Source organism: Topomyia yanbarensis, chromosome 3, assembly GCF_030247195.1.
Source record: "Topomyia yanbarensis strain Yona2022 chromosome 3, ASM3024719v1, whole genome shotgun sequence".
Lineage (NCBI taxonomy): Eukaryota > Metazoa > Arthropoda > Insecta > Diptera > Culicidae > Topomyia > Topomyia yanbarensis.
The window spans coordinates 137,390,155-137,406,438 of record NC_080672.1 but is presented as its reverse complement, the minus strand read 5'-3'; the positions used below and the strand labels follow the sequence as shown (position 1 = coordinate 137,406,438).

Genomic DNA, 16,284 nt, shown 5'->3' with positions numbered 1-16,284 from the left:
AGCTAGCATCAATCCTGCGCTAGGTAAGTCCTAGCACTAAGTTTAGAAATCTGATGAGAGGCATCTTCAAAACTAATTACTGAGAATCAGGGCAAACAAAATGTGTTGGTAATCGAAGGATATCAATAATAATTTTATTATATTCTTATCTTAAAGAAGCTAAGTCTTTACGGGTTGTTCTTTCATCATCGATTCCATCGTGCTGCTTTCGGTTTGCATCTGCGCTAGTCTTTATTTTCTCGATTTCTTAAAATTATCACTTATGAGATAGTGCTACCCTTTCAGGTGCGCGATAGTCGCGCTTACACGTACTTGGTTGTAATACCGTCTGTTGCAGTTACATATAAAATCATCAAATGTTTTGTTACTTCGTACAATACTAAATTAATACTAGAAAAAGAAAAACACTCACAACTTACATACCGACACACCAATATAGCTTACGTAATATTGTCGGTGATCCCTCGGCGTCCCTCTCCCGCATCTAAGCCACGCGATCCATGGTCAACTTTTTGTCGCTGAGTGCCAGCACATCCTTGACAATGACCACAAGTAACGGCACACTCCCGAGCACCATGCACACACCCATGCAGTAGAAACAGATCTCGTAGCCACCGGACAAGTCCCGTAGCAGACCTTGATATTTGTTTAGGAGGATTCGTGTCGAACAAATGTGGGGCGGTAAGGTATTTGTTATTTTGGTGAAGATTTGAGCGAGTTTGGTTGGTTGGGGGAAGAATCACAACAACAGCGCACAAGTCACGAGGCGAATGCGGAGGCGGAAGACGAGCGGACGAGACGAAACGGGCGCGGTTTTTAGTGCCGAAGTTGAACGGAAAGAGAAAGAAAAGAGAAAAAAGATACAAATATGTTCGTGTGCTGAAAAGAGACGGTTCGATCGAATCGGTTTTGCAGGGTCCGAAACGAATCGAAAATTAAACCTGCTAATGGTGGCACCGAGATTGCACCAACACTTTGAAACATCCGCACCAGTCCGTAGCTGGAGCTGATTCGGTCGGTTCCGAATAGGTCGGCCAGTAGTACCGGCATCAGCAGGTACCAGCTTCCGAGGCATAGCCCGTAGCTTCCGGCGCTGCACACGATCACAATCCACGTTTTCGTCGAGGCAATTGTAAGTACTGCCGTTCCAGCTCCCAGTATACTACGGACAGGAAAAGCTCACTGGTTAAGTGGTTCTATATGTGTGCAAATGTTACTCACCAAACGATATAAGCTTTTTTCCGGTCGAACAAATCTAGGTCAGAGAGCCATCCCAGAGCTAATCTTCCAATCAAATCGAGTGCTGCGCTGACTGCTACCAAATACCCTGCCTCCGACTTTGAATAACCTTTAATGGAAAATAAATGCGCGGAACGTTAAATAGTGATTGAAGCTCTTTTTTAAAAAAAAATATTATAGAGTTTTTAACCTTATGGTCATTCGCCTCTTTTCGGGTTAGAAAAATCTCTAACCCTACGAACCCAGGTGAAGTGATTAAATCGAACGATTTCCTATGTCTCTTGTTGGACTATGCATTTGTAATGGTTCGTTTGAAAAGTTTTATTTAGACGCAGGTTTGTTATTCGCTCACACAATGTGCACAAGGTGCGAAATACACCGATGAAAAATAGAGCAGCGCAAAAACACTGCGATATGCAGAACGACCGCACAAAGAGAAGTTTGAAAACTAAAAAGAGCAAGATCTGTGCACCAAGAGCTACACAATTTCGCGCAAAGAGTCACCTTGAAGAGCCACTTTTTTGTGCCTTCCCTCATTGGCAAGCACGTAGGAAGGCGAATCAAACTACAATTCAGATAAAGATTGATCGGAAGGTTTTAAAAATGTTGTTCGGTTGCCTTCCCTGCTTCCGTGAGCGTGGGACCTAGATTCACACTAAAGAGACCATTCATAAATTACGTAACTCAAAAATTGCTCAAAATTGGCTCCCCCCTCCCCCCATGTAACAAATTGTTACAAATTTCTGTACCCCCTCCCCTCCCCTATTACGTAACAAATTCTTAGAAAAATGTTTTTTTCTTTCAGTAAAAACATATTACGTGACGTTCTAGGAGGGGGTCCGACAAATTGTGACATGTTGTTACATATGGGGGGAGTATATGTAACAACATGTCACAATTTGTCGGACCCCCTCTTCCCTAGAAGTGTTACGTAATTTATGAATGTTCACAAAGAGCCTCTTTATTTCTATACTATTTGAGGTGTGCAGCCATGGAGTAGAATGCACGTATGCATCCCAGTCATCAAATTTTCTGGCAGAGACTTCTCTCCTAGATTCCGGTAAGTCTTGTTTTGGCAGCCCTGTCAGATTTTTGCACGCATCCTGTCAGGTTAGTTGAACTAGGGCGAACTCGGTTTCGCTCGCGTTTTCTGGCAAATTTTTACAGGAATCGAGCAAAACCCTGGCATAACTCGGAAATAATTCGTGCAAAGATCCTGGCAATTCCTACCTGGTGGAATTTAGCACGAATCTAGCAAAATATCTGACAAAGATGTGGCAGGGAACGTACAGAAATTTTGACCGTACATTCCTGGCTGGATTCTGGCTAAAAGTGAGCAGCATCGGTTAATTTAACCGCTTCTCTCACAAACGGTTGTTGCATTTGAGCGAATTCTTTGCAAGAATTCTCGCACAAATCGCGCAAAATACTGGCAGAAACGCTGTCAGAATCAATTTCGCTTTGCTAAACTTTTACTAACTTTCTGCTTGCCACGCCCAGTGAACAAATTTTGTGGCAGAGACCGCTCTGCTAGATTTCTGTAAGTCTTGGTTTGGCAGCCCTGTCAGATTTCTGCGCGTATCCTGTCCGGTTCGTTGAGCTAGGGCGAACTCGGTTTCGCTCGCGTTTTCTGGCAAATTTTGACAGGAACCGAGCAAAACCCTGGCATAACTCGGACATAAACTGTGCAAAGATCCTGGCAATTCCTACCTGGTAGAATTTAGCACGAATCGAGCAAAACATCTGACAAAGATGTGGCAGGAAGCGTGCAGAGATCTTGGCCGTACTTTTGTGGCTGAATTCTGCATAAAAGTGAGCAGCATCGGTTGGTTTAACCGCTTCTGTCAGAAACGGTTGTTCTCGTACAAATCGCGCAAAATGCTCGCAGAAACTCTGCCAGCATCAATTTTGCTTTGCTCAGCTTTTGCTAATTTTCTGCTTGCCACGCTGACCGAATCGAAGCAGTCACCCAGTGAGCAAATTTTCTGGCAGAGACCGCTCGGCTAGATTTCTGTAAGTCTTGTTTTGGCAGCCCTGTCTGGAAGAAAAACGGGCAGCCAGCAAAAATCCGTCAGGATTCCGGCAGCTGTCAAAATTATCAAAATGGCGTTGCCAGAATTCAGCTATACTCCTCCCAATTATGGCAGGCAGATTCGCCTCACCGGTTCTGTTTTGTTTATCGTTGCTTCATTTTCGCCATATTTATATTTTTCCAAGAAGGATAGTTTTGGCAGATGAAAAAATAGGAAGAAACAATGATTTTGGTTTCAAACATGGTAAGTAATATGGATTTCATGTCTCCAGACATGTTTTTATTATAAATTTACATAAAATTTAAAAAAAAGTTAAGAAAAAATACAAGCAAAACCTGAAGCGGTACAAAACCGGTCGTGCCTGTGCGTGCCTGGCAGAAATCCGGCAGAAAAAACCGTTAATAACCGTAAGGCGAAAAATACTGCCAGAAACGATTGTTGCATTTGAGCCGGCCGGCTGGGCAGCGCTCTGCCAGACAGACCCCCAGAAATTCTGCCAGACTTTATTTCGTTGCCGGCTATTTGGGGGGAATTCTGCTGGGCACGTCCGAGCGGGTCCTGACGGGTTAGTTGAGCTAGGGCGAACTCGGTTTCGCTCGCGTTTTCTGCCAGAAAATTTGCTCACTGGGGATGCGCGCAGACAGGCCCGCTTGGAAGAAAAACGGGCAGCCAGCAAAAATCCGTCAGGATTCCGGCAGCTGTCAAAATTATCAAAATGGCGCTGCCAGAATTCAGCTATACTCCTTCCAGTTATGGCAGGCAGATTCGCCTCACCAGTTCTGTTTTGTTTATCGTTGTTTCATTTTCGCCATATTAATATTTTTCCAAGAAGGATAGTTTTGGCAGATGAAAAAATAGGAAGAAACAAAGATTTCAAACATGGTAAGTAATATGGATTTCATGTCTCCAGACATGTTTTTATTACAAATTTACATAAAATTAAAACAAAATTAAGAAAAAATACAAGCAAAACCTGAAGCGGTACAAAACCGGTCCTGCCGGTGCGTGCCTGGCAGAAATCCGGCAGAAAAAACCGTTAATAACCGTAAGGCGAAAAATTCTGCCAGAAACGGTTGTTGCATTTAAGCCGGCCGGCTGGGCAGCGCTCTGCCAGCCAGACCCCCAGAAATTCTGCCAGAGGTTTTATTTCGCTGCCGGCTATCTGGGGGGAATCCTGCCAGGCACGTCCGAACGGGGGCTGCTAAACTAAGACAGACAGAAATTTGGCAGGAAGTTCTCTGCCAGTGCCCGCAATACAATTATTCGAGACCAGTAACTGGAGAATTTGCTATTTAATAATATTTAATAACTGTTATTAAATATTATTAAATAGCAAATTCTCGACAAACATATGATTACGGCCTAAAAGCCAACTGTCAAAATCCACTTTGAATGGAAATTCCGGACAAACCGTTACACGCCAATCACAGATGTTGATAATAAACGAAAGAGAAAAGTTTTCTCTTTCATAAACTGTTGTGAACTGTGTTCGACTACCCAGTGAGCAAATTTTCTGGCAGAGACCGCTCTGTTAGATTTCTGTAAGTCTTGGTTTGGCAGCCCTGTCAGATTTCTGCGCGTATCCTGTCAGGTTACTTGAGCTAGGGTAAACTCGTTTTCGCTCGCGTTTTCTGGCAAATTTTGACAGGAACCGAGCTAAACCCTGGCATAACTGGGACATAAACTGTGCAAAGATCCTGGCAATTCCTACCTAGTAGAATTTAGCACGAATCGAGCAAAACATCTGACAAAGATGTGGCAGGAAGCGTGCAGAGATCTTGGTCGGATATTTCTGGCTCGATTCTGGATAAAAGTGAGCAGCATCGGTTGGTTTAACCGCTTCTGTCAGAAACGGTTGTTGCATTTGAGCGAATTCGTGGCCAGAATTCTCGCACAAATCGCGCAAAATGCTCGCAGAAACTCTGCCAGCATCAATTTCGCTTTGCTCAACTTTTGCTAACTCTCTGCTTGCCACGCTGACCGGGTAGTAACGGTTGGTCTGGAATTTCCATTCAAAGTGGATTTTGACAGTTGGCTTTTAGGCCGTAATCATATGTTTGTCGAGAATTTTGATTGTTTATATTAGAAAAACTAGTAAGAGATCTGCGGAGAGAAAAACAGCATTTTTGGCAACGTATGCCCCGGCATTGTATGGCAACACGTCCAATGTTATGAGGATAGGCAACCCTATAAGAACGGTTGGTTTCAAAATCGTCCAATGAAGGACATTCGTTGGACCAATTTGGACAACGTCCAAATAACCGTTCAACAAACGCCCATCCTTGGACCCGTGTTGAACGATTTTGAAACCATTTTTTGGACGTCTCAGTGGGAATGTTCGATTGGATTCGTTTTTTGACAGCTAAACGCGAATCCAATCGATCCAAAATGGAGTCTCCGCAGCTCTCTTTCTAGAGTTTTTCTCGTTTTCCACTAACTCTTATATGCATAAATGCTATTTGGCAACATACCGAATTATGTGATATAAAACCTCAACAAGAGGCAAATATTGTATCCATACCGAAAAATGAGTACCAATAAAAAATGAGTTTCATGCATTTAAGGGTTAAATTATTTTTCAAATTATCTGGTTAAATCTGGACAAATAATCTAAAATCTGGATTAGATAAGCATTAATCGGTATGTCAGGACGACGCTTTTAATTTTGAAGAATTCAGATAAATCTAAACGGTATACATTCCTGAACTTTACTAAAAAAGCCAATCGCTTACTGAGCCGAACTAAAATTGCAGATCCGAGCTAATTTTATTTGGGTTACAGGAATTGTTTTCCTACGGCATATTAATGTACAGCTTTCAAATCAAGATTATTGAAATGGTCGTTTAGGTGTAGGGTTTTCCATGATCGAATATTTGGTCCATGTTTCATGAAACTGACTACAAGTACTACGTACTACAGTAAAGAAATTTCTGGAATTTTATATCCAACTCAAAAAAAATCTGTGCTTCCATAGTTTATTCATTGACATCTTTTTTCTTATTAAAGGTGAATCAATAGAAAATTAAATCAATTTAAGTAATGAAAGGGAAAATGGATAAAGTATCCATTGTACTTTTCAATGAATTTTGTCAATTTCGTCAGATTGGCATTGGAGCTGATTTTGTGGCCACTGAAACAGAAAAAAAACGAAAGATGTTAAAAGATGTCGATGCATCTCCCATAAATCGCAAGCATTTACCTTAGGCCAACCGAATGCTGCGATGAATTGTAGTATAACTACTACTACTGCCTCGATTTAGACCGCAAATAATACGATCCCGAAAGCCACAATTCGGTACCACCTCCCCGATCCATTCGGGCTCTATTTCGCTAACGGTTCGTAGATAGTTGTTCCCTGTTGCAACCAGTTCTGTAAAGAGAACATAGCCAGGCCGTGCTCGCCCCGCAAGCACACTGGACGGATGGATTCGGGATTGGGTGCGGTTGGCCATGGTTAGATAGGAATTGTCTCGCTGCAACTCGGCGATGTTGTTGTACAGTCCGGTTAAGAGACATTTTACAATCGGAATCGGATCATTTTGGCTGGAGCTCGATTGGAGGCCTAGCGTGTGGCAAATATCACTGAGCTGTTGACGGACTGCAGTTGAGTGGCTAAGATTGCGCTCGAGAAGAAAATTGTCAAAGCACCATCTTCGTGATTTATCTTTCGCTTGGAACTCGTTAAATACGTTTAGCAGGGTCATGTGATCCCCGCATTTTGCGTGGAACTTTGAATGTGCCATCAGCTGTTGCTCTCGTTTTTGGTTGTTGTTGAGGAAGATGTTTTCACCGGACAGCATGGCTACGATAGAGAGGATTTCATCAAGGCAACCGAATTCGGATGCGCTTAGCACTATTTTTGCGTATTTTGGGTCCAATGGAAATTTAGACATTCTTCGACCGAGAGTAGTTAGTGCGGGTGTTTCGACGGATAGAATAGCTCCTAGGTCTTTAAGTTCCTGCAGAGCGCTATCAATTGCATCTATTGGGGGTTTGTCAATAAAATCAAAGTCTCTGCAATCGATTCCTAACGCCAACAACTGGAGCGTGGAGGCTGCGATGTTGCAACGCAAAATTTCCGGTTTGCTATTAGTTTCCATAGCTTCAAACTCTTCCTTGGAGTATGTGCGGTAACACTCGCCGTCATCAATACGGCCAGCACGCCCAGTTCGTTGCCAAGCTTGAGCTTTAGATATCCACGCTACTTTGAGGCTATCGATTCCTGTCATGGAATCATACGTGCGAATCTTTGCTTTTCCACAGTCGATGACGTATTTGATGCCCGGAATAGTGATGGACGTTTCCGCGATGTTTGTGGCCAAAATAATTTTCCGTGCTCCGGGTGGTGTCTTGGAGAAAGCATTCATTTGGCTCTGTTGGGGCATGGCAGCAAACAGCGGATAGACAATCAACCTAGGAACGTCTCGTTGGTGCAATGATTTGGCAAGCCTTCGTATCAGTGTTGCTGTAGCTTCAATTTCCTCTTGGCCTGTCAGAAACACCAAAATGTCTCCGTTGCAGTCTCGGTTTTCGTGGATTTGAAAAATTGTCTTTATACATGCTTCCAGATAGCAAATCTTGTCTTTCGATTGGAAAACTTTTACAACAAAAGTGCGGCCACGTAGGTACAAGGTTGGACATTGATTGAAATATTGACAAAAATGATCCACATCCATCGTCGCAGACATTACTATCACTTTCAGTGGTTCCAGTAGTTTCGTCCTTCTAGTCTGCTGTGCTTTTTTAACAATTCCGAACAGTACATCGGTGGCAATTGTCCTTTCGTGTGCTTCATCCAACACAATCACATTATAGTTTTTCAGCAATTGATCCGACAGAGCTTCCCGGAATAATGTGCCATCCGTCATAAACTTAATTCGAGTATTTTCGGATGTGACGTCTTCAAAACGAACCGAGTAACCAACAACATCACCGATCGGGCACTCCTTTTCCTGGGCAACTTTCATGGCTACAGTTATTGCTGCAACACGCCGGGGTTGCGTTATCGCAATCATCTTACCCTGATTGATGTTTGCTTCGTATAAAAACTGTGGAACCTGGGTACTCTTGCCGGATCCAGTATCACTAAGCAGTATCAACGTCTGATGTCGTTTCACTGCGTCCACAATAGACTTTCGGACTTGAAAAATTGGAAGCCCCTGCCGGTGCAAATTAATGAGTCGTAATCCTGTGCCATTGCCGTTTTCGGTAGCCGGACCCGTACTGGATCCGACCATCGGATATGTTCGTTTCATTAGAGCAGGCGATATTTTCTGGCAAATTATTTACTAATCTTGTAATCACAAATTAAAATAATAGGCAACACAAGGTAAAAAATGTTTTTTTGCAGACATGAGGTTTTCTTTTCTTCTTTTTACATATTTTTGTATTGAGGTTTCTGTCACTTGACGGAATGACATTTAGCCAAGACACCGGACACGCGCATGCGCATGCGGGCAAGCCATCCCAGTAAAGTTCAACTAGAAATGAGCCGGAATTCCGGCTGGTTCCAGTTAGTATTCCGGCTCAAGTGCTAACTGGAATCGGTTGTGTCACTGGAGCCAGAATCGTAACTGGAAACAGCCGAAATTCCGATTCAATTTCGACAGAATTTTTCTGGGATAAAATGGATGTGCAGCTTGTATGCAAGGAATGCCACTTGAATGCAAGCGCAATACCACAGATAAAAGACACTTCCCGGTCAGCGTGGCAAGCAGAAAGTTAGCAAAAGTTGAGCAAAGCGAAATTGATGCTGGCAGAGTTTCTGCGAGCATTTTGCGCGATTTGTGCGAGAATTCTGGCAACGAATTCGCTCAAATGCAACAACCGTTTCTGACAGAAGCGGTGAAACCAACCGATGCTGCTCACTTTTATCCAGAATCCAGTCAGAAATGTACGGTCAAGATCTCTGCACGCTTCCTACCACATCTTTGCAGACGTTTTGTTCGATTCGTGCTAAATTCTACCAGGTAGGAATTGCCAGGATCTTTGCACAGTTTATGTCCGAGTTATGCCAGGGTTTTGCTCGGTTCCTGTCAAAATTTGCCAGAAAACACGAGCGAAACCAAGTTCGCCCTAGCTCAACTAACCCGACAGGATACGCGCAGAAATCTGACAGGGCTGCCAAACCAAGACTTACAGAAATCTAGCAGAGCGGTCTCTGCCAGAAAATTTGCTCACTGGGTTGAGCTCGAACAAAATTTATATTGTAACTTGTGTAAAAATCCCCAACGGTTTCGAAGGTAGTTATTTCCACCAGGTGCGCTACTGTCGTCATGTTTTTTATTGGCTGAGTTCGACTGAATTGACAGCGGTTATAGCTCTACCCCAGTCACCGTGGCAAGCAGAAAGTTAGCAAAAGTTGAGCAAAGTGAAATTGATGCTGGCACCCGGTCAGCGTGGCAAGCGGAACCGAGCTAAACCCTGGCATATTACGGACATAAACTGTGCAAAGATCCTGGCAATTCCTACCTGGTAGAATTTAGCGCGAATCGAGCAAAACATCTGACAAAGATGTGGCAGGAAGCGTGCAGAGATCTTGGCCGTACATTTCTGGCTCGATTCTGGATAAAAGTGAGCAGCATCGGTTTGTTTAACCGCTTCTGTCAGAAACGGTTGTTGCATTTGAGCGAATCCGTTGCCAGAATTCTCGCACAAATCGCGCAAAATGCTCGCAGAAACTCTGCCAGCATCAATTTCGCTTTGCTCAACTTTTGCTAACTTCCTGCTTGCCACGCTGACTGGGAAGTTAGCAAAAGGCAAAGTGCGAGCATTTTGCGCGATTTGTGCGAGAATACTGGCAACGAATTCGCTCAAATGCAACAACCGTTTCTGACAGAAGCGGTTAAACCAACCGATCCCTCTAAGAACGGTTGGTTTCAAAATCGTCCAATGAAGGACGTTTGTTGGACCAATTTGGACAACGTCCAAATAACCGTTCAACAGATGTCCATCGTTGGACCCGTGTTGAACGATTTTGCGACAATTTTTTGGACGTCTCAGTGGGATGCTGCTCACTTTTATCCAGAATCCAGCCAGAAATGTACGGCCAAGATCTCTGCACGTTTCCTGCCACATCTTTGTCAGATATTTTGCTCGATTCGTGCTAAATTCTACCAGGTAGGAATTGCGAGGATCTTTGCACAGTTTATATCCGAATTATGCCAGGGTTTTGCTCAGTTCCTGTCAAAGTTTTCCAGAAAACGCGAGCGAAACCGAGTTCGCTTAGACTTACAGAAACCTAGCAGAGCTGTATCTGTCAGAAAACTTGCTCACTGGGCAGAGTTTCTGCGAGCATTTTGCGCGATAATTCTGGCAAAGAACCCAATCACCGTGGCAAGCAGAATGTTAGCAAAAGTTGAGCAAAGCTAAATTGATGCTGGCAGAGTTTCTGCGAGCATTTTGCGCGATTTGTGCGAGAATTCTGGCAACGAATTCTCTCAAATGCAACAACCGTTTCTGACAGAAGCGGTTAAACCAGACGATGCTGCTCACTTTTATCCAGAATCCAGTCAGAAAAGTACGGCCAGGATCCCTGTACGCTTCCTGCCACATCTTTGTCAGATGTTTTGCTCGATTCGTGCTAAATTCTACTAGGTAGGAATTGCCAGGATCTTTGCACAGTTTATGTCCGAGTCACAGAGAACAGACGTCCATCTTCAGCACTCAACTTGTGTAAAGTCTCTAACGGTTTCGAAGGTAGTTGGGATATCCAAACCAGGTGCGCTACCGTCGTCATGTTTTTTGTGGCTGAGTTCGACAGAATTGATAGCGGTTATTCCTCTTCCCAGTCAAACTAGTCCGGAAACGGTTCGGACTTCCAGCATGAACTCCGACTCAAATGCATCAACTAATAGAGTTGGAATCGGTTGTTTTCTTTGAGCAAGATTCCATACTGAATCCATTCAGGATTTCGAACCGATTCCGGAATGGATTTGACGGATTATTGGGATAGGTTGGTGTGGCGGCGCTAGTGTTTATCGTATATTAATTCAAATGTTTACACACGTTTTTTAAATATTTTTGTTCGATCATGGATGTCTGTTCTCTGTGGTTTTATCTAGTAAAAACCAGTGTAAGTAGGTGATTCCGACAAGTAGTAAGATTAAAGGCGCTGAATCTCCGATATAAAGACTCGCCATCTCATTTTTTTGTTTGTTGTTTATCTCGATGGGCAAACACTAAATCTTCAATACCACGCAGCGTCAAAGTCTTACATAATTAGTTACTTTAAGTATCATAAAATCCATTAAGTACCGCATAGATTTAAAAAAGTACGCGTCAAATTAACTGTACTTTCTTTACTGAACCGATTTTAAGTACAGCGCCTTCGTACTTTAACCCTTTCATGTCCAAATTTTTTCTAGTACATGTAGGGTTTCAAAACTATTTTTCCTTGAAAACGGTTGGGTCAAGAAACACGAAAAGCCTATTTCCATAAAGATAGATGCTTACATGGCAGTGATAGAAGCTGGTCAATTTTTACCTTCTTATGCTCAATACAATTCTCCTAGAATAATTACAATAGTCCAATTACGCGGAGAACGTAGCCAACGACAGTCTAAATTGATAAGTTTTATCAGTTTTCAATAATATTCCAACATAACGAAGATATATGAAAAAATCATTTTCCGTCGTCAACGTAAATTGTCCCTGGCAGCACTGCTCCATCGGAATCCAATCAGACTAATTGCAATAACTTCAGTTCTAGAGCTGATCCTTGTAACTGTTAATAAATTAAAGGCAATAGTCACATTAATGAGCTTTACTTGTTTTTGTGAGCAAATCTCACTTCAATCAAAAGTTTAAAAACGTTGTTGCCCACAAACAACATGGGCATGAATGGGTTAAATACACAAAATATTTTAACTACCGTCAAGATGTACTTTAAATACTTTAAGTACGTACACGTCGACATTAATTACATTAAGTACCTTGTATTTGTATTTGTATGTTTATTTGTGACGATAGCCTGTTAGCGTATTCGCCTTATATCAGGCCAAGGAAATAAATATTTTAAATACTTTCATTACTTACTTTAATTATATTCAAAATGCGTTGGTATCTTCAATACGACGCACGCAAACCTGCTAGTGCTTGCCCCTCGGTTTATCTGTCCGTGTTATGCCAATCAAATACGAGACCTGTCATTGGAAGCATGGCGAGGTGAACTTCCATTTGACGCAGTTTTTGTCCGGGCGCGGATACTTTCGAAAGCACCTGCATCGGTTTGAACATGTTACGTTACCCCTTTGCCAGAAGTATGAGAACGTGTAAGAGACGCCAGCACACGTGGTCATCGAATGCCCTAGGTTCGAAGAAATTCGAGGGGCATATCAGGCGTGACAGTCGACAATATCGTCGAAGAAATGGGCCGCTATGAGCATATATGGGATGCGGTCAACAGAGTAGTGTCGAGTATACTCTCCGAGCTGCAGAGGAAGTGGCAAAGGGACCAACAAAGCAGCGCAGCCGACTAGAAGGCCCCCGGCGGCGAGCTCTCCGTCGGAGTAGACTTGATCTACCGCCGGGGACCAGTTGAGGAGCACGCGACGCAACACCGGGTTCGGGTCATCCGGCGATCAGGACGTCAGGCTCCACCGGAATCACCGAACCGACCTGGGCACCCTACCGGGTAACTCGTGAGTAGGCTAGATCCGCCGTCGGGGACTCGATTGAGTAGACCTTGTCGAACAGCCAGCGACGGGTCGTTGGGATGCCAGTGAACCGGAAGTTACGCTCCACCGCCGGGGACTAGATCGAATAGATCGGGATGAAGCGGAGAGCTAAATGACCAACGAAAACAATTATATGGATCGGGGGAAATCCTCCGACGAAGAATACAAAGTAGGGTGGATTCTATTTTGGCTGGGAGCTAATTGGCTCACGAAACATACATCGGTACCGAGAGAACTTCTGCCGCCGGTGAATTCTTAATCGGAATAGGGTAGCTTCATCGCCGGAGACTATCCAAGTAGATCGTAAGAATGCTGGTGGCTAAATGACTCACGGAAACAGGAGCTAAAAGGCTGATGCAATTAGCAGCTAAAAGGTTCACAGAGACGAGAACTAATCAGCGACGTAATAGATAGAGACGAAAAGCAAGAGATGAGCTAAATGGCTCAAAAGTCGAGTCATTTCATAAATAAAGTGAGGCTACGAAAAAGCTGCGGAAAACTTATAAGCAAACGAAAGAGGTGCGACGAAAGCAATGGATGTCAGTTCTCAGTGATACAAGTAAAGTTTTCAATGTGTTTAAGAAATAACAGTCTTTTTGAAATGCCAGCAGCAAGTAGCAACTTGCCACTAGCCGGCGCTACGATCGGCCATCATACGCTATATGGGAATTGTGTGCAAACTTGAATAGAATGGTGATTCATGCATGCGAACCTGTGTGCGATGATGATTTTCAACGTATTTTCATTTAAATGTGTACACAGGTTTTTCACAAAAGTTTGTTCTAGCTTATATGTCTGTTCTCTATGATAATACTTATTTAGCAGAATCCATTTTCAATATATATATGTGCATCTATTCTCACCGCAACACTTATCGCCTCCTGGATGTGCCAAATTTCACCTAGTTAAAACGTAAAGCCTTATATAGCCTTTTTCCATTGAAAATTTTCTGTCTAGATATCCAGATCATGGACGTCATCGCATGATGTGCAAAACTAGGGTGACCATATCAGACGAGTAAAAAACCAGGACAGTCGAAAGAGCACTGCTTTCCCCCGCTACGCTCAATCGACATTGCGTTTTCCGCATGTTCTCGACAGTTAAAAAGTTCTGGGGTTTGGCTTGCAGAGCTTCGACAGTAAAGAAGTTCTGGAAGTCTGGGAGGATGAGCTTTTTTGGATATTCACAAAGGCAGTTCTTGCTACACCACCATCAGCAAACGTTTCATGCTGAGATGATCTGTATAGGACCGGCGAGGAGTTTTCAGTACTAAAAACACGACATGCGCTATGCCTGGCAATCTCCAATGACAACTATTATCTCTCGATTTGAGAACTACAAAACCTACCGTTGTTACCAAAAATTTCTCCGTTTAATCGATTGTTATATGAAAACTGGCGGATAGTTTGGTGTAGATAATATCAGTTTGAGCCAGAAAAAATTGACATCTCTGCGTGAACTTCAAAGAAAACAAAATTCAATTCATGCCCGTCGCGATACATGAAATGGTTTCCCTCGTCATTTGTTCTCCCGACACAGCGTATTCAGGTGCGGACATGTTCGGTTTCAGAAGCAAACTGAATTTTGTTTCCATTCTACCTAAGAGAGGGATTATTGAGCAAAAGTGCACCAGATATAGATTATGCAATTCATTTACGCTCGAAAATGTAGAAGGCCAGCCTGCCTTCAAACTGTCCACATAAAAACAAATAATTGCTTTGGTTCGTAAAGGAATTTATATTTCCTCAACACTCAATTCCAATCTGCATGAAGTTTCAGTCAGTTGGAAAGTTAATGAATGAGGGAGGTGGTGAATCTGAATTCTGGTGTCGGTAAATACAAGCAAAAATAAGTAACTGATTTTGAAATTTCGCAGTACTAATTTGAGCGCGACATTCCATACTCCTTTTTATGTAAGATGCTAGACTCGGCGTTTAGTCGCTGTTCACCGTCCAGGCGTGAATCGTCTATTAGCTATTTCATTTATTTGACACGCCTCAATGCATTACCTGGGCCGTGGATCTTTTAATATTATCAATGTGTAAATAAAAATAAATAAATCGAATTGGGGGTAGGCGTAGCGTAGTTGGTAAATCGATTGTCTTGTACGCAGCGCACCTGGGTTCGAGCCCCGACCCCGCACATGGGGTTAGAAATTTCCATAAGAGATTTTTCTAACCCGAAGAGGCGAATGACCTTAAGGTTAAAACTTCTATAATCGAAATAAAAAATGTCGAATTTTATTGTATATCTTGTATACTTTGCGTAAAGATCAATTTACTTCATTGCCTCTTGTAGTTTGTAGATCACTTAGTCCACTTTCTCTCGGTTTATCGTTTTCGTTCATGCTATCCTCGCTGTTAATGTTGTATGGGCTTTCACGATTACCTGGTTTGAGTTGTTGGTGGGGCCTGCTAGAAAAACTCTAGTAAGAGAACTACGGAGAGAAAAACAGCATTTTTGGCAACGTATGCCCCGGCATTGTATGGCAACACGTCCAATGTTATAAGGATAGGCAATGTTCGATTGGATTCGTTTTTTGACAGCTAAACGCGAATCCAATCGATCCAAAATGGAGTCTCCGCAGTTCTCTTTCTAGAGTTTTTCTAGGGCCTACGGGTCACGATCGCGTATCCGTGCTCTTTGTTATTTACTTTATTATCGGGGGTGCTAGCAGTTGATTGGGAAGTAGTAGGCGCATAACAATGATCGAACACGCTATGCGTAGCTTCTGTTGTTCCAGCATTCGTTGGTACCTGAGCTGCAACTCCAGTGGTTTGCTGTTGCTTCGTTAGAGGTTTGTGTGCATGGTTTCTGGTAGTGTGTCTTCTTATGTAACAACGTAGGGCACGCAGGGGTCCGTCCTTCATACGTGCATAGCGTGATTTGAGATTTGGTCACGCGTTTTGCTTTGAATTGAAAGTTCAGATATGAAGGAATAGGTTCCGTCACTCGCATTCTCATGAAACAAACACCGTTGGAAACACCTAGAAAAATTTTCTCCAGGTTTCAGGGGAACTTAATGGATTCCATCTTACGTATTCCGACATGATGGTTGTAATAAATTTATTAATAGTACCCAGGTGTAGATCGTGCAGACGCATATCAATCTTATTATTGTCAACATTAACGGTTAGCTTGGTCCTAACATTATCATGCTCAACGACGTATTGCAGGTTGTCTTCCATAGCGTAGCTTTCCGTTAAGGCTAAAATTTTAATCGTTATCAGTAACGAGTGTGGTGGGCTTGTATAACGACGACTTCCGTTAGTCTGAACTGCATTTGCAAATTTGCTGTTGTATTTTGCTGTTGAGTTTCAAACATCTTGAAATGA

At 42.9% G+C, this 16,284-nt stretch overlaps 2 protein-coding genes across 2 annotated transcripts in view; both read right to left on the bottom strand.

Moving 5' to 3' along the window:
* Window positions 1-206: 206 nt before the first annotated feature.
* Window positions 207-16,284, bottom strand: part of LOC131691175 (uncharacterized) — a 66,250-nt gene continuing 50,172 nt past the window's right edge. The window contains exons 8-10 of the mRNA XM_058977377.1: window positions 1,222-1,348; window positions 942-1,162; window positions 207-636 (exon numbers count right to left, since the gene is read on the bottom strand). Coding sequence (XP_058833360.1) covers window positions 485-636; window positions 942-1,162; window positions 1,222-1,348 — 500 coding nt within the window. The 3' untranslated portion in view covers window positions 207-484. The remainder of the gene's footprint in view (window positions 637-941; window positions 1,163-1,221; window positions 1,349-16,284) is intronic.
* On the bottom strand, window positions 1,355-10,003 carry LOC131691176 (ATP-dependent RNA helicase DHX33). Its single transcript, XM_058977378.1, has 2 exons — window positions 6,472-10,003; window positions 1,355-6,402 (listed from the first exon to the last, which is right to left on the bottom strand). The coding sequence occupies exon 1, from the start codon at window positions 8,525-8,527 to the stop codon at window positions 6,473-6,475; it is 2,055 nt and encodes a 684-aa protein (XP_058833361.1). The 5' UTR covers window positions 8,528-10,003; the 3' UTR covers window positions 1,355-6,402; window position 6,472.